The 18,212-nt window shown below is 48.6% G+C and overlaps 1 protein-coding gene across 13 annotated transcripts in view; it reads right to left on the bottom strand.

The window, feature by feature from the left end:
• The window catches only part of DOCK7 (dedicator of cytokinesis 7), an 888,535-nt gene that overhangs the window by 323,177 nt on the left and 547,146 nt on the right, over nucleotides 1–18,212 (bottom strand). For all 13 annotated transcript variants that reach the window (XM_085602421.1, XM_085602422.1, XM_085602423.1 and 10 more), the window contains one exon: nucleotides 16,209–16,379. In XM_085602421.1, coding sequence (XP_085458547.1) covers nucleotides 16,209–16,379 — 171 coding nt within the window. The remainder of the gene's footprint in view (nucleotides 1–16,208; nucleotides 16,380–18,212) is intronic.

Here is an 18,212-nt window from a genome sequence, read left to right as displayed (position 1 = left end):
CAGTGCGTCCGCCTGAGCATTCTGTACCCCTGGCAGATGCGTGGCCGTAATCGTCAGTCCTCGGGCCAGAAGCCAGTGCCAGATCGCCTGCGCCTCCTGCGACAGAGTGCGCGATCTCGACCCCCCCTGCTTGTTGAGGTAATACATCGTGGTTGTATTGTCCGTCTGTATCAGCAGCGAGTTGGTCTGGAAGGACGGAAGGAAGGCCTTCAGTGCCAGGAAGACAGATCTGAGTTCCAGGAAATTGATGTGGTACGTCGATTCCAAAGGGGACCACTTTCCTTGAATCTGCAAGTCCTCGGAATGCGCTCCCCAGCCTTGGAGAGACGCATCCGTCTCGACACTCTTCGTGGGAATGTCCTTGTGGAAGGGAACCCCCCTGAGGAGGTTTTCCGCCGAACACCACCACTTCAGAGACTGAAGAGCATGTAGAGACAGTCGTATCTTGTCGTCCCAAGAACCTGTCCTCTGATCCCACTGATCCTCCAAGCACTCCTGTAGTGGTCTCATGTGTAGCCGCGCGTGAGGCGTGAGGAAGATACAGGAGGCCATCGATCCCAGCAGCGAAGACACCTTCCTCACTGTCGTCGATGGAGCAGCCCTGAGGTCCTGAGCCTTCCGAAGGAGCGATAACCGTCTCTCCTCCGTAGGAGACACGCTTGCTGACCGCGTATCGATGGAGGCTCCCAGGTACTGTATGCACTGGACCGGAGTCGGGACCGATTTGGACATGTTGACATGCAACCCCAGCTTGTGCAAGAGAGCACACGTCCACCGGAAGTGTTCTTGCGCTTCCGCGAAGGATGATGCCTTGATCAGCCAATCGTCCAGATACGGGTAGACAAACACCTTGTTCCTCCGCAGGTGTGCCGCCACCACTGCCATGCACTTCGAAAAGGTCCTGGGCGCAGACTTTAGCCCGAATGGCAGTACTGTGTATTGATAGTGATTGGCGCCGACTTGGAATCGCAGGAACTTCCTGTGCTTCCGGGCGATGGGCACATGGAAGTACGCATCCTGTAGATCTATGGCACAGAGCCAGTCCCCCCGTTGCAGCTGAGGGTAAAAATCCGATGCAACGATAGCATGCGAAACTTCTCTCTGCGAATCCATTTGTTTGCCTGTCGCAAATCCAGAATGGGCCTGAACTCGTTCTTGTCCTTCTTGCGAACGAGGAAGAACCGAGAGTACAGACCTCTTCCCCTTTGAGACAGAGGTACCTCTTCTACCGCCTTCTTTCTCAACAAGAGCCTGGAGCTCTCGCAGCTGAAACTGAGAGCTTACCGGCGGAATCGCTGGAGGCGGGCTGATAAACCGAAGACTGTATCCATTGCAAACAATATTCAGCACCCACTTGTCCTGAGTAATTTTTCTCCACTCTGCCGGAAAAAGTTGAATGCTTCCCCCCACTGGAGTGGGTAATGGTTGAGGGGGAAGTAGTCGCTCAGGGCCGAGACCCGGCCGGGCCCTTGGTAGTGGTAGCAGCCTGCTGGCCGCCTCTACCCCTCTGGCGTTTATGGAAGGGCTTCCGGAACTGCTGCTGTTGATGCTGCTGCTGTCCCGAACCCTGCCCGCGCCCTCTGCCCGTAGACCGGAACCTCCTCTGGAACGGGCACTTCTTCTTTTCGGCCTTCTCCAACCCGACAGCCGTCAGGGTCTCCGCCTCCGCCTTCATGCGGGCCATCTCATCATCCGCATGTTTTCCAAACAGGGTTTCCCCCAAGAAGGGCAGGTTGGCTACTCTGTGCTGGGCCTCCGGCTTGAGCGACGTCAGGCGCAGCCAAGAGTGACGCCTCTGATGGACACCATGACAGTAGGAGTGCGCCGCCAACAAGGAGACATCCGCTGCCGCACTGATGACCTGATTCGACACCAGCATGCCTTCTCGCACCGTTTCCAGGAAGTCCTCCTTACGGTCCCGGGGCAGCAGGTCCGCATACTGTTGGAGGGACTCCCACAGGGCCCGGTCGTAACGCCCCAACAGTGCCCCCGCACTTGCCGCCTTCATGGTGGTAGACGCGGTCCCACACACCTTCCTGCCCGCCGAGTCCAGCCAGTGGCTTTCCTTGTCGGGCGGGACCGTCGATGAAGGGGCAGTCGCATGCTGCTTCCTCGCCGCCGTCACGTTGACAGAGTCTGGTTTCGGGTCCATCCGTAAAAAAGCCGGGTCCGAGTCCGGGGCCCGATACATTTTCGTGAGCCGTGAGGGGGCGGATTTCGTCACCGCGGGGGTGAGGAACAACTCCAACGCGGGTTCCACCAGTCCCGGCACTAGAGGCAGCAGAGGGCGAGACAGGTGTTTTTTGTGGAGCGTCTCGAATATCACGGACGTCGTGGGCGTCGGTACCGTCACCGAGATGCCCAACTTGGCTGCCCCCCGCAGCAGTACCTCCTGGAAGGAGACCAGATCATCCACCGGAGACACCCTAGTCCCCGGTGAGTCCGACAGCGTCGGCGAGAAGTCCCTGGCCGAGGACCGCGTGCATGACCTGGACCTGCGCCTCCTATGGCGCCGTCCCGATGTCGACGACGATGACCTCCTATGGCTCCTCGACCTTCTCCTCCTGCCAGAGCGGGAGCGCGACCTCCTCGGCTTCGGCCTGTCCGACGGTCCAGCCGGGCCCGGCGACCGTGGGCGACGTGGCCTCTGCGTCCCCTGCGGCGGAGTCGGGTACCTGGGCAGGGAGACCGACCTCGGTGGAACTGCATGTGGCCCCAACGGCGTGCGAGGTGGCACAGAACGCGGAGGGGGAGGTGGAGGTGGCGACACCGACCGTGGTGGCAGTGGTGGTGGCGGAGGAGGCGGTGTTGGAGGTGGCGGGGGTGGTGGTGGAGGAGTCGGTGGCCGTGGTAGCGGCGGTGGTGATGGTGTGGGGTTCCGAGGAGGTGTATACACCACGGAGTACTCCGATCCCGGCGACTCCGTTCCCCTCTTACTCCTGGCGCCAGGGCTCCCCCTGCGCCGTCTCGACGTCGACCGCCTCGACGTCGAGCGTCTTCTCGACGCCGATCGCCTTCTCGACGCCGATCGTCTTCTCGACGCCGATCGTCTTCTCGACGTCGATCGTCTTCTCGACGTCGATCGTCTTCTCGACGTCGATCGTCTGCTCGGCGTCGATCGTCTTCTCGGCGTCGATCGTCTTCTCGGCGTCGATCGTCTTCTCGACGGCGAGCGTCTTCTCGACGGCGATCGTCTCGACGTCGATCTCCATGACGTCGATCGCTTCGACGGCGACCGTCGCCTCTTCGCCGACGGCGAGCGGCGCTCCTCCTTCGACGGCGAGCGCCGACGCCGGGCCTGATCTCACCGTCGATGGCGTCGTCGCAGAAGATGCCGATGTCGTCGACGGCGGCCTGTCCAGCTCCCTCGACGTCGATCGTCGACGCCGCTTCTCCCCAGAGCCCTGGGGAGATGGCGAACAGACCGTAGTCATCCCCCTCGACGCCGTCGTCTACGCCCTCGATGTCGACGGGGAGAGGGGACGCTTGCTGGGCTTCCTGCCCCTGGGGAGCCCCCCAGAGGCCTCAGCATGGGCAGAATCAGCCCCTCCAGACCCACCTCGTGCCTTCAGCTTTCTGTCCTCCAGGACCTGGAGCCTGATCTTCTTCCTCTCTCTCAGGGTCCTGGCTGAAAAGGATCTGCAGATCTCACAATCCTCCGGCACGTGGGACTGGGGAAGGCAGACTATACACACCCTGTGTGTGTCTGACTTCGCCTTTTTTCTTCCACAATCAGGACACTTGTCGAACAAGCCAGTCATTCTGATAACACCAGAAGGAAAAATGACTTTCTAACACTTGAAAGTACCAATAACCCTTGAAAAGGGAGAGCTCAATGCTCCAGGGTCCTGCTAGCAGGAGCCGGAAAAAAGAACTGAAAGTAGAAGGGACCTGCTGGGCATTCTGGGATACTGGGGAAAGTTCTGGAAATCTGGAAAGTTTTCTTAAAGGCACAGTATCCTGTTCTAAGCCACATAATGGCAGCCTATGGGGCTTGTCTGTCCATTCCCTCTTCTCTATCATTCCAGAGGCTTTTGCTGGTAGAGGCAGGGTTTTTTCCTATGTGGAGAAAAGCTGGACAGGCAGTGCTGTTTGTGGATGTTGGTGGAATTCTAGTTGAAGTACTGGACAGTGTAGCCTGTGGGTATAGGCTGCATTATCTGTCTTTAAATTAAATTCTCTCTTAAAGGTGTATGCAGGTCTGCATGATTTGTCACCTTTAGAGATTATTTTTTATTGCTCCGGGGTCCACGCACATGGGCGGGACTATTCACTAGATTATGACTATACACAGAGATCCCCTACTACAGAACATTGCTACCACAACAATAACAAAACATATGAAAAAATATGTGCATCAACACAACATTTACGAACAATAAAAGCATTTAACTGTTGTAAGACCAGCACTACTTCCTTTACTATCTTTAAAACCCATTCAAAGTAATCTTCTTCAACCATGTCGGTCCATTACCAAATGTCAATCAATATACGTACATAATGTTTGCGGTATAGTCATGCTCTAGAATCCTTTGAATTTGGCCACAAAAGACTGTCACTGCTTGAGCAGTCACAAAAGACTTGCAGTGCCTAGAAGCAATGGGAGCGGTTAATAACTTTGATTCAGACAATGGTCCTGCATTTGCCACAAAGACGTTGATGGATGCTATCTGTTCTGAAAGTACTATATTTGCACCCATTCCACCCGGAATCAAACAGCGTTGCACAGCAAGTCAACAGTAAACTTAAACAAGCCTTGACTGCTAGGGTACTGATTACAGGATTGACAGGGTTAAATAGCCTGTATGAGGTTCATAGAGCACTAAAACTTTGCTTAGGGGAGTACTGCCTAAGGAGTATTAAGTGTTCACACCTGATACAAATTACTCTTTGGAGTACCAATGTATGTGTCTGATCTTGATTTCACTGAAAAGTCAAAGAACCTGACCCTATTCCACGGTTTAATTTATCACAGGCTGCCCACAAAACTAGAACTAAATTGTCCAACATGAAGATAAAGTCACTAAAACTGCTGGCAGGTGGCTCTTCAAGGTGGGAGAGCGAGTTAAGGAGACGATCCATGACAAGCCAGTCTTTAGACCATCGTACAGACAACCGTTGCAGTTCTTGGGGTAGAAACCACTTGCACAGTAATTTTTCTACTGCTTCCAAATGTAATGACAACAGGAAAGTGTTGATCGATCATATCAAAAAGCCCCATGCAGCTGATTCAGTTCGGCAGACCTTCACTGATACTAAGGTGCCTACGAGTAGTTCTCACCTAACTGAGGAATTTCCTCAAAAAGAGAGTAGCCAAACTGAAATCTTCAAACCTAATTTTGGGTATTGATGAGACTGCTGTGTATCTATGGGATAGAAGTGCAGGTTTCAACACGTGGATTTGATGCTGCAATATAACAACTGGAACCTCTGCAACTGTGGTTTATTATGAATCACCATCAGAACCCATGTCAATTGAAATTATATTGTTGCAAGAGATTATGCTGTATGAAAATGACTTTGATTCAGGTTTTAAAGCAAGAGAAATAATCATCCCTCCAGTCAGTAGGCAGTATAGATGGTTTACTGCTTGATAATAGTTCTGTAACAGATACCTATTTCCACCACGATCATATATCTGGATTGCTGTTGGAGTTTTGTCATTCTAATGTGGATTGTAATGTTTATACACACAGAATGAGGGTAGAGGCTATAGATACCGCACTTAACAAGTGAAAAGTGTTTTCTTTAAATATAGCTCTTACAGTGCAAAGAACCAAGGAACACTGCCCTATATGTTCCTTATCAGGACAAAAACCCTGTTACAAAATTTCATTCAAAAAGGTTCAGCACCGTTCAGAAATAGTCAATAAGTATTCAAAGAAATGTTCAAGACGTCAATCATTTTCTTGAGAAGATTCTCTTTCTTTATTGTGCAATCACATGGAAATGAAGAGTCATAATCACATTGGACTCCTCCACTGAAAAGAACGAGACCAGAAGACACGGGTTATCATACCCCTTTAGATACTCATTTGTTGGATTGTCCTTGAATTGACTAACAATCATCATTGAAATCCTTTTGCCAGCGTGAAAAACTTGGGTTGCTGGCTCTATTTTCAAATAACTTGCAGTCTGCATCAGTCAAATGTTAAAAGAAAGCCCTGAAGAAGTCTCCTTGTAAGAGACGAAACGCGTCGGCTAAGATCCTTCATGTCCAATGTGATTATGACTCTTCATTTCCATGTGATTGCACAATAAAGAAAGAGAATCTTCTCAAGAAAATGACTGACGTCTTGAACATTTCTTTGAATACTTATTGACTATTTCTGAACGGTGCTGAACCTTTTTGAATGGATTGTAATGTTGATTATAATGTTTATCATGATGTCCATGGATTGCAACAAAATTCTTCTCACAGAGCACAAAGGGATTACCATGCTGTGAACATCACTGCTTATTCTGCGCTGGACCGTGTTCTTCTGGAAAAGGTGCCTCATCAAATTTTGGTCCGATAGAAATGATTTAAATCCCCTATGTTTTAAAAATCTCCCTGGATGATATCATAATGTCTGGCCCTTTTGCATTCATTGGACATAAATGCTGTTAAACAATTAATGACTGATCTGAGTTCATAATCTGCATTGGAAAATGAGGATCATTATTTAAATAAAGAAAATCATCAGGAGATGTTTTGTTTTCATCATTATAGGCATAATCATATTCATCAAAAAAAGCCCTTCAGGGAGCATTGTAGAACTCTGCCCGTAAAACGTCCTAAAAATTTCAAGAGATTTTTCTAATTTAATGATGATGACCGGACTGAGCCATCTGCTCTTTATTGTTAAGAACCAGAAACTGAAAAAGATCTTGTGTGCAAATCACAGGTTTATTTATTCCATGCACTTTATTCTTTCATTTGTAAGAAAAGGTTAAGCCTAGAGAAAAGAAAGTATCAAGGTTACTGGGGACATAGCATGCATGATTCTAAGAGAAATTATATTTCTCAAGATATCAGAGAGAAAGGAGGGGGTTGTTAATCTTGATGCAGAAAAGCTTTATGACACCATTATAATGTTACAATAGTTTCTATTATTCTGCCTCTTTTTTTACAACCAATTTAAAAAAAAATTTCAAGTAAGTTAGTTACAGTATTATGCCCTATGTACTTCCAGTCTATAACATAGGACATGTCATTAGTAATCTCGGTACATTCATTAACATGAATCCCAACAAAACTACCCCGCCCCCCCTTGAGTTGCGCTTATGTGTGCACAGCCTGAACTCTGAGTATTCGTGGGTTCTTAGTTGTCAGTAATTGTCTTGGTCCCTTACTACAGCCTTGTTCTTGGTGCTCTCGTCTATTCTGTTCCTCCTCAGGATTTCCCGGTGGTGGGGAGTCCGCCTCATCATTGTCTTGCCCACCCGCTGCTAGTTCAGTGACTAGATTCTCCCAAGCTCTAGCCCAGTCCATCTTTCCTATCCCTCGGTTAGCCTCTCTAAGTAACAGTCGGCCTTCCACCCCAGCCCATTTCTCCAACTCTCTTTTCCAGGAAGGAATTCTAGCCCCCCGTGCCTTCCAGTTTCTGGCTATCTCTCTTTTGGCTAAGATATAGGCCAGACCCTGAAATCTACCAGTCGTTTTGTTTTTGGCCGTGTGTGGGAACCACTCTAATAAGAAATGTTCTGGGGTATGCGGGTGTTCCTTATCTATGAGGTCTCCTATCATATCTCTGAGCTCTTCCCTAAAGGTCTGCAATGTGGGGCAGCTCAGAACATGTGAATGATATGCGCTTCCCTCTCGCCGCATCTTGGACATGCTGCGGCGTCTACGCCAAAGTATTGTCTAATGCGGGACAGTGTCAGATATGCCCTATGCAGTGTGTAAAAATTTATCAGTTTTAATTGTGCGTTTCTGGACACTTTCGGAGTTCTCTCCAGAATCTTGGCCCATTCTACCTCTGGGATCTGGTTGCCCAAATCCTCCTCCCACTGTAATTGCAAGCGCTCTAGGGGCTTCTGCATATCTTGCCTCATTGCCTTATAGAGGTAGGAGACTGTCTTGATTCTCCCTGCTGAGAGTGCCAGGGCTCGCGGTTCCGTACCTACTCCACCCCAGTGTTGCCTAATCCTCCTGGAAAGGGCTGCATGCCTCAGGAAGTGGCCCCCAGTAGATCATATGCTGCCTGGAGTTCTTCGAACAGGAGTAGCTCAGCATCCTGATAGAGATCCCCATCTTTGTCAGTCCTGCCACTTCCTAATCTTCTAACCCCAGCCAATGAGCTTCCTGTGGCAACCATCTCAGCATTATGATCGGTATGTCTGGGGAGTAGGGGATCTTGACTCCCACCCGTCTCGGGTACCGAGTCCAACAACGTACCACCACTTTGGTCTCCATAGTATCGTCTAACGCATTCTGTCGGGCCCTTAGGAAAATCTCTGCTAGGTTTGCGGCGTCCTGTGCGGTAGGGTATTGTTCCCGTTCAGGGTTGGTACTTTCCGCTAACCATTGGATCATCCAGTACAGCTGGGTGGCAATGTAATACCCCTCAAAATCCAGGGCTGCCAGTCCAGCCTCTTTTGTCGGATGCTACAATTAAGTCAGCGCTACTCTTCTGCACCTTGATCCCCATATGAACGACGTGAGGAGTGAGTCAAGATCTTTGAACATTGCTCTTGGGATCCACACCGGCAGGGTTTCACAGTAGTACAGAAGGTGCGGAGTGTCATCATCTTCAGGACTGCCACCCGCCCCGCCACTGACAGCGGCAATGTGCTCCAGAATTCCATTGCCGACTTCACTGATCTGATTGCTCTACCATCATTTCCCTCTAATAGCTCCAGCTGTTCATGATATATTTTAACTCCCAAGTATTGCAGGTAGCTGGGCTCCCATTTCAGGAGGCCAAGATCAGGCGTCGGGCGCGCATTAGGCATCATGGGGTACAGGCTAGACTTTCTCCAATTAACCTTAAGGTCAGAGATGGTACCAAACTGGGCTAGCATTCTCTGCGCCCCTCTCACCTCGCCCTCCATATCACTGAGGAACAGTACAAGGTCATTTGCATATAACACAATAGAGTGGTCTGCTCCACCCACTCTTAAACCATCGTAGTCTTGTCCACTCCACACCCTGCACGCCAACGGCTCCATGGCCAGCGCAAACAGGAGCGGGCGAGAGAGCACCCCTGTCTTGTACCCCTCTCCACACACTGCATGGGAGAAATGGTTCGTCCAGTGCACACACAGGCCGTGGGTGACATATACAGTAATCGTACCCATGCTATGAACCCTCCTCCCCGGCCCATCTTAGACAAGACCTGATGGAGGTAAGGCCACTCCAGGCTATCAAAGGCCTTTTCAATATCCACCACGAACACCGCCGCCTCGTGCTTTTTATACCAAGTGGAGTCCATAACGGCCAAGAGTCACTCAATATTTATGGCTGTGTCCACCCAAGAATAAGCCCCGCTTGGTACACATGGACCAGGCCAGGAATATGCGGGAGAAGGTGTGTCGCTAAAATTGTACTCAGGATTTTATAATCCATATTTGGCATGGACAAGGGCCTATAACCTGTGTAATCATGCGGTTCCTTCCCAGGTTAGGGCACCAGGACGATAAGTGCCTCTCTAGTACTTTCCGGCATTATTTCAGCTTCTAGAGCCCCCTAGTACATGGTAGTCAATCTGGGGGCCAGCTCTGCCGCATACGTTGTGTAGAATTCAGCCGGCAGGCTATCAGTGCCCGGGGTTTTGTTCCTTACCATGACTCTAATGGCAACTCGTACCTCCTGCTGCGTTATGTCTGTCCCAAACTCTTCTGCCTCCTCAGGAGCTAATCGCGTGATCTGCAGGCCCTCAAGATATTTCCCCATGTCTGCTTGATCGCCCTCCCTCGACCTCCTGTACAACTGTGCATAACAGTTGGCAAAGACTTCATTGATCTCCATCTGCGTGAAGTGCCAACTCCCTGTCTCGTCCTCTATTTCCACCAGTGGGTGGCTCCTACCCACCGGGTTTGCTAGCCATGCTAGGAACGTACCTGACTTGTTGCGGTCAGCATGGGTGCGCTCTAAGTACTTCTTGTAGTTGAAGCATCTAAGCCTCTCAATCTGCCTCGCCAATTCTTCCTTTGCTTCTACTAGCGTCTGCTGGAGATCTGGGAGTCCGGGTCTTCTGCGTTCCAGCTCTCGAAGGGTTGTCTCCGTCCCTTCCACTTCTCTTAGTATGACTCGTCGAACCCCCGTAAGGCGCATTATGCATTGGCCCCGCAGGACCACCTTGTAAGCATCCCATTCAGCATTTGGCGAGGAGGCTGTTCCAGAGTTGGTCTCAAAGTTTTGTTCTATATTTCCCCTCTGATCTCCTCCCGAAAAACCTGGTCTTCAAGTGTATCCGGGCGAAGCCTCCATGTAGGTATCGCTGATATGGGATGAATTCATCCCAGGGAGAGGACCAATGGATTATGATCCGATATTGTATGCGCTAGGTATTCCGCTGCAGTGACATGGCACTGCATGTCTGCGGAGCATAGGAAGGCATGTAGCCGCGCGTGGACCTCATGGACCACCAAGAAGTAATAGTGTCTGTCTTGGGAATGCAGGGTTCGCCAAGCATCCACCATCCCACATCCCTGTCTCCAGGCCATAAACGCCTGTGAGGCGCGTGCTGCTTGCGAATTACGTAATGGCGGGTTGCGATCTATCTAGGAGCGTATCGTCCACACTGTTCAAATCGCCCCCTACTAGGGAAGTGCCCATCAGGTACTGTGTCAGGCAATGGCTCAATCTTGCAAAAAAGGCTGGCTGCTCTATATTAGGGGCACAGACACTAACCATACTAACATCTCGTCCTTCTAAGCGTCCCTTTATAGCCACGTATCGCCCCTCCGGGTCCACCAGAGAATCAGTCAGTTGAAATGGGACCCCCACTTGGATCCATATTAGGGCCCCTCGCGCATATGCTGAAAAGGTAGTATAGAAAAGTTGGCCCCTCCATCGCCTGTGTAAAGCTTGTCCCTCTTTCTGAGTGAGGTGCGTCTCCTGCAGTAAGGCTATTTGAGCTGCCCTCCTCTGTATATACGAGAGAACTTTATGGCGCTTCGTCATAGTGTGCATGCCCCGGATGTTCCATGTTATGCATTTATATTTTTCTTTGTCAGCCATTAGGAGGTATCATTGTTCCCGACCAATCCCCTCCCTTGCATGCCGTCCCCTGGTCGGTCTTCCCACTCGAGCCCTCCTGTTTCCTGATATGCTGCAACTCAAGGTATCCCCTTCCCATTAACATTAAACATTGCCCCCAACTCCCACTCCACAGGATAAAAAGTATAAAACCCCCCCATCCAAACTAAGGTCAATAGTCCGCAAGTGACTACTTGCAGGTCTATCAGTCAATTGTGAGGGGGAGGCTGTTCGTCTGTTGCTCTCCCAGTCTCTGCCACCGCCTCTCGGGGCATTGTCCCATCAGGACCCCCCCGCACGGCCCCCCCCTTCAGGAGTCCCTGTACCTCATCGCTATGTCTTACACGTCCAGTTGAGCTCTTACCTGTTCTAGGGAGTTTCTCACTCCTTTCATCTAGGCAATATCATCTGCCGTCTGCGGGGTTACGTCTGGAAGCAGCAAACTCGAAGATTCAGATTTGTTAGATCCGTGTTCAGAGCCAGTGTCCGCTGTCGCCTCGCTTCCTTCAGGGGGTACAAGGTTCCTCTTTTTGCCGCTGATCAGCGCCACCACCTGCATTGCATTCTGGTGCTCAATCTGTACCTCTTCCTGTGTCGGGCCAAGTTTTCTCTTATGGTTCGACGGCCTCTGGATCGGTTCTCTCTCCGTCTTCTCCTCTCCGGCTCCTTTGGCGGTACCCATCCCTCGTGCTTCTCCAACTAGTTGACCGCCTCCTGTGATGTCTTGAAGAATTCCGTGCCCGTCTTAGTACTGACTCACAGCGTGGCCGGGTACTGTGTTGCATACTTGTAATTAAGCTGCCATAGTTGTTGCTTAACTTCTCTGTAGAGCCCCCTTTGTCGTTGGACCTCTCTCGAGAAGTCTGGGAAGATTCGCACCACAGAATTGTCCACTTCTATGTCTTCTCTGAGGCGCGCCTGGGTAAGTAAGTGGTCCCTACCTTTAAAATGGAGAAGCTTTGCTATCACCACCCCAGCGGTGCTCCAGGTACAGGGGGCTTCGCCGAGACTCGGTGCGCTCTTTCTAGAGGGAAGAATTGGAATGGACCTCTGGCGCTACTTCCTCTCTTATCCAGTTTTTCAGGTAAGTTATCATGTTGCATGCTTCCATTTTCTCCGGTAGGCCTATGATTCGTATGTTGTTCCTGCGTGATCTGTGTTCCGCATCTTCTGCTCGGAACTCCAATGTCTGTACTTTCTACTCTAGCGCTGCTATGCGCTGCTTCATGTTTACCATGTCCGGTAGCTTCTCAGAGATTTGGCCCTCTGTGGACCTAACGTGGTCTGCTAACTTTTTATGGTCTACCCTGAGTAGGCCCAGGTCTAGGCCGAGCGAATCAATTTTAGTTTCCAGGCGCTCGCTGGATGAGGTGATGGCCTGTAGAATGTCCTGCAGCGTGGGGTCTCTGGGGCTGTCTGCCTGCGAGCAGGCCTTCTCCCCCTCCTCCGTTGGCTTGTCTGCTGTGACCTCCTACCTATCCTTCTTCTTGAGGACCTTCCCCATAGTGTCTCTGCAAACTGCGGTGCCTTGGCATTACTTAAGTTCACAGGCAATCTCTGGTGCTCTCCGCGGCGTCCGGGCTCCCGGTAGGCTCTCTGTGCGCATGCGCGGCCTCTCCCTTACTTCCAGGCTTGTTGCGTCTACCGTGGCCTTGGTGTCCCTCGCCGCTCGTTCATCCCGTCAGGAGTGTTCCAGGTTTATGACGCAGTCTTGTGGTCCCTCCGTCTGGGCAAGCAGGAGGACACTGTCGCCACCCCATGCTGACTAGAGGGGGGGAGACTTCTCAGCGCCATCTGCCACAGCTCAATCTCTGCCACCTGCCCAGTGACCAACTGCCAGTTCTCAAAGCCCATTTAGTTTAGTTAGTGAAGGTGCCTACAGGTAGTCCAGTCTGGGCCCAATCAGGCCCAGCAGCCCAACACTCATTTCTGCTGCCACTGCCTTCAGCAGGGGCCTCTGTCCACACCCTGCCAGCCGCCTCCAAGGCTCCTCTCACCTTCTCTCAGGGCGGCCTCCCCAAGAATCTCCCTGCACAGAGCAAGTCTCAAATGTACCCGCGTTCGCCGTGGTCTTCCACCTATACAGAGCCGTCAACCTTCTGCTGCCTCCACGCCCGCTACTCTCTGTCAGGCGCTATAGCTGTGACTCGCCCCTGCAGGGGGGTTATTTCTCCTCCATTCAGAGCAGGTCACGCTAGCAGGTACAAGAGGGGGCCCCCGCAGGTATGAGCACAGCAGCTCCTGTATTATTGCGGGCCCGCTGCTCCTCATTGCATCAGTCCTTCCCCCTTCAGCGTCGCCATCTTAGCGTACCTCTCAGCCTCTCCGCACCAGCTCAGACAGCGCGGCCGAAACCACCGTTTTCATTCGCCTTCAGGGAGTTTCAGTCCCAGGTGTACATTGCTCTTCCTTGCCTGCAGCGGGGGTGAGCCGCAGGGGTGTACAAACTCACACAGGGCGTCAGGATGTCGGTAAAAGGCAACTGGCTGACCGGAGCTTGCGAGCTTGCTGCTCACTCCATCGGTGCCAAGCCAAGCCTCCCTATTATTCTGCCTCTTGAGGGGTGGTTGCAGGCCACTGGGTTTTCTGTGTTACATTGGCACACTGAATAAGTGACTAAGTGCTCAGAGGGTCTAGAAAACCCATTTCTGGGCAATATTCTGGATGGAAACCCAGGCATTGTATCAGTGCCACATTGTCGAGAAAAAAAACGAAAGCTGCATTAACAAATGTCTCACATTAAAGGCTCTAGAAAGTAAAATAGATCAATAGATCAGTTTCGCTTGGGAAAGCACAACTCTCAAATAATGAATGGCATGTACTAGGGTCCCCATGAAAGTACAGTGTCTGGAATCTAGAATGGAGGATGTCAACAACTGTGGCTGCTACATTGGAGGTTACCACATATGACTGGCCCATCCACCCACATTACATTTTGCTTGTAGTACTCATTATTCTGGAAACAATCCTTTCTAAACTGCCCAAAAAATGTTGTCAATTGAAGATGGCTTACATTTGTAGTGATAACAGCTATCTGTAGGTTTCCATACTTGGTTTGTATTCTGTCAAACACTTTTGAAGAGGTGAAACAAAACTTATACCTCTGGTAATACATGGGTGTGCAGTATTTCAGCCATGCTAGGTTAAAATATCTACTCCATATCTCACGTATAAGGAAGATCACATGCTATGCTCAGCTGCTAAAAGGCTATGTCTTCTCATATGAGCAGCTGCAAAATGAACCCCATGGTAGTTTTTCCAAACAGAAGGTCCGCACATTTTAGCTCGTCCTATGCTGGTACAAGGTTATCCTAACAAAAATATGTATGTTGGAATACATCTTAACTTTCTCTGAGGTATCATTCGGAGATGTTCAGAGCTTCAGGTCCCAAAAGGACAGCTGACATAGCCTGTGACAGCACTGTGGGATAAAACAAATCAGTTCTTCAGCAGACAACAGGATCATACTTTGAAATGTGTTGGTAGTGCCAGTGAGAAAAGCAGACTCTCTCTAAACCCACAATTCTGATTGGATTGAGATATACAGTCCGGTACACTTGATGATCAGCACACTAGGGTCATGGATCATTTTCACTGTTCTTCAGGTGCTACCTCTGTGAAATTTTGAAGCCAAGAGTCATAATGCTCTGAACAGCTGCAAATAAAAATATAGTGATGATGGAGTTCACATCCTGTAAACTCACAGATAAAGAGTCATCACTGGCCAGGCATGGCCTTGTGAGGCGATTGGTCACTTGGATATCAAATTATCAAGCTGTTTTCCAAAGAAGGCTAATATCATCAGAATGTTTACAAAGGCCTTAGATTAGAGAATGATATTTTAGTAACAAACTGGTCAGTTCTATTTTCTATACAGCATTTCTCCTTGGAGATTGGATGATTTGACTTAAAACAACTGCTAGCCACTTGGGGGATGATGCAAGGGTTAAGCGCAATATATACAATTCCAAGTGGTATGGTTTTACCTATTAAGGAATAGCACCCTTTGTTAACTGTGGACTCTTGGTGCAGATGAGACACCCATGTCTCATATTATGGGGAGGAATCCACAATCGCACCATAATGTGTACTGAATCCTTCTTACCATTGTGAAAGAAAGGAATCATGCAAGAGAGATTAATCAAAAAGGTTCCCTATTTGTTGGAGTTGGTTTTAGGTGGGATGAGGGCTGATCTGCGATTAGAACGAATTGACAGAAACAAGATGCTGCCAGTCAAAGCAAGTCTGGCTGGAGCTAGATACAAGGAAGTGGCACTTTTGAACGCAGCAGCCCTTGCATTGTGCCCTTTGAGGTATGACCCAGCTTTCAGAAAAAAAGGGTTTTGGGTGACAAGCACATGGTATTAATGACAAACCAGTGTCAGGAGAGGGGGGGGGGGAGAGAGTCCATCTAGGAAAACGGGACAAAGGCGTGGTGTAGACAGTCTGTGTATGTACTATAAAAAGGAACCTGGGGAGGAGGGGAGACCCGTCATGCAGGAGATCCATAAATTGCAGGATCACAGACTCACTGAAGAACCTCAAGTGTTCCTGACCTGAATACATACCAGCCCTGGCACAGCTTTTGTTGCTGCACTTGTGGTAGTGTTCCCATGTTTTAGTAAGAGACATATCTTGTCACAGTGCACCATGCATACATAGGTGATATCATCTATTGGTACAGAAAGAATATGATATGGAGACCATTGTTCCAAGTAAGGGGGACATCACAGCAGGACATTTGTTACATTATATTAAAATCACTAATGAACCAAGAATCACAATACAAAAATATATTCTTAGACTTTCCTATACTCAGTTTCTATTTGTTGTAACATACAGTGGAGTTTTTCAGTGTTTTCACAAATAGTATAAACAAACAGAAAAATAATGTGTGCGCTTTTGCCATTGAGAAATGTATTTGGTTTAATTTTCTGCAATTCCATCTGGGATATCTGTAACATGCAACTGACTGGCAACTTCAGAGTGATTATATTCTAGACAGGCTATATAGTTTGATTACCTGAGATGTTGCAGAAGAAACAGATGGCGATGGAGAGGAAGGTGGCGTGAGCAAACTGCATGGCAGGTTTAGGGGAACATAGTGTTCATGGCTGCAGACAATACGGAGGAAGTCCAGTCTCAAAGACACTAGAGTACTTGGGTTTGGCAACAAATAAAGCTTTGCAGAAACCTACCAGATAGGAGGCAAACAAACCATTACAATAGAAATAAAATCATATCTTAAGAGAAAACATTCATTAAATATTTATGCATATACTACGTCACAAACTGTACATTGTAGGTGACTTTATTTGATGTATTCCTTTATCATTTGTTCTACATGCTCACAGTCAAGCTTTGATGTAATCTGGTATGACATACTAGTTCTTTCACAGACTAAAAAATCTTTAAAACATGTAATAATTATGGAAATAATTCCTTATGGTTATGTGTAAAAACAGATCTGTTGCCCTTTCTCAAATGAGCATCTATGAAAATGGAGATGTCATGGGGTTCTCACACACTACTCCCTACGCTGCTAATTAAATTCCCACTGAAAGTGGATCAACTTGCTACTATTCTGAAACAATAGGTTTCAAGCTTGAAAGTCTTCTAGAAATAGTTTTGCATTGCTCTTTCCCTCTAATAGTTGGTACTGGAAGTATTCACAGGAAACGTTTTCCTTTAGGACTTTAAACTTCGTCAACGCCTATATGCTCCACAATGGAGCCAACTGTAAGCCCAGAATACCTAAGCAAGTAATCACATTGTTTAGATTCTTTTCCTCAGCCTTACATGGTGCATGGAGAGGTTGAGGAAAATTATTTCCCTTTTGTTTGGCACTAATCCATTTCACGGGGGCGGTGCAGAGGTCATGTGTGAATATGGAAGTCTTTAAAGCTGCAAACCTATTTTTAGGGCTGAGCCTGCGATAGCATGCGCTAGCGCACTCATATCGCTTGCGAGACACTGTAAACAAAAAAGGGCTTGAAGCCCAGCGGTTGCTTGCCATTTGCTGGATTGCGTGGTACTCTTTACAGTCTCGTAACTGGTCACTGCAGGATTAACATCATTTGCATTCCTCTCTGTGGAGAAGGGACAGAGCACTTATTGATTCAACTTTATTAGTGCCAATTCGCGGCTGCTGACGTGGTTGAGGTACTATTTTGTTCTTTTTAACTTCTAGTGCCCTGCAAACAGAAGGGGTGTGACTGACAAAAACATGCCCGGCAGGGCAAACAAAATTACAAAGTTTTCCTTTCTATAGTGTAATACCAACCCTGCGTTTCCAGATGAAGGAAGATTAGTCCCAACATCACTTTTAAACCAGGACCACCTATTCACTTTTCAACTTGAAATCAACCTTTCTATAAACTACGTTTAAAAAATTACTTTTGGGGAACTGAGCATTCGCCACATGCCTTACCTTTAAATTTTATTCATTTTGGAAGGGTTGAGAGGCTTCGATGTGGGCTCTTTACAGTTTAACTCTCTTGGTACGCTTAGTTGGTAAGCTTCCTTACACTGCCAAGGGAAAAGTTGTACATGATTGAGAGTAGACTATTCTCCAGTAATTTTCAGAATTGACCTTCATGTTCAATTATTTGTACATTGAGGAGTGTCTGCAGCGCCTTTAAAATTCATCTTGGATGCAGCGCTTTGAAAGAGTTAATCTACTTAATTTTTTGTGATTCACCAACATCACTTTTGAGGAGTTGACCTGCTTCAACTTTGTGCCTAAATGCTGTAAAAATTCCATCTACATGTACTGTGGAAATTCATTTTGGCAGAAGCGCTATACATGTTCTTCATCTACTTAAATCAGTGCCATGGAAATTGATCTGGGGTGCAAGCGCTTTCATTGGTGTACTGTACTTTAGAAATATTTCTTGAAACCGATTTTTAAATTGCCGTGTTTTGACTCAAAAAGAGAGAGAGAGACGATCTCACCTTCATAAAACAACATGTGTTAACTGTCAAGGCTTGCTCGTGGTCGGCGCTGCAACCGTTGAGCTCTGAAAAC

The sequence above is a fragment of the Triturus cristatus genome, chromosome 4_2 (genome assembly GCF_964204655.1).
Source record: "Triturus cristatus chromosome 4_2, aTriCri1.1, whole genome shotgun sequence".
Lineage (NCBI taxonomy): Eukaryota > Metazoa > Chordata > Amphibia > Caudata > Salamandridae > Triturus > Triturus cristatus.
The sequence above is the reverse complement of the archived record's forward strand: the minus strand, read 5'-3'. Positions and strand labels throughout refer to the sequence as shown.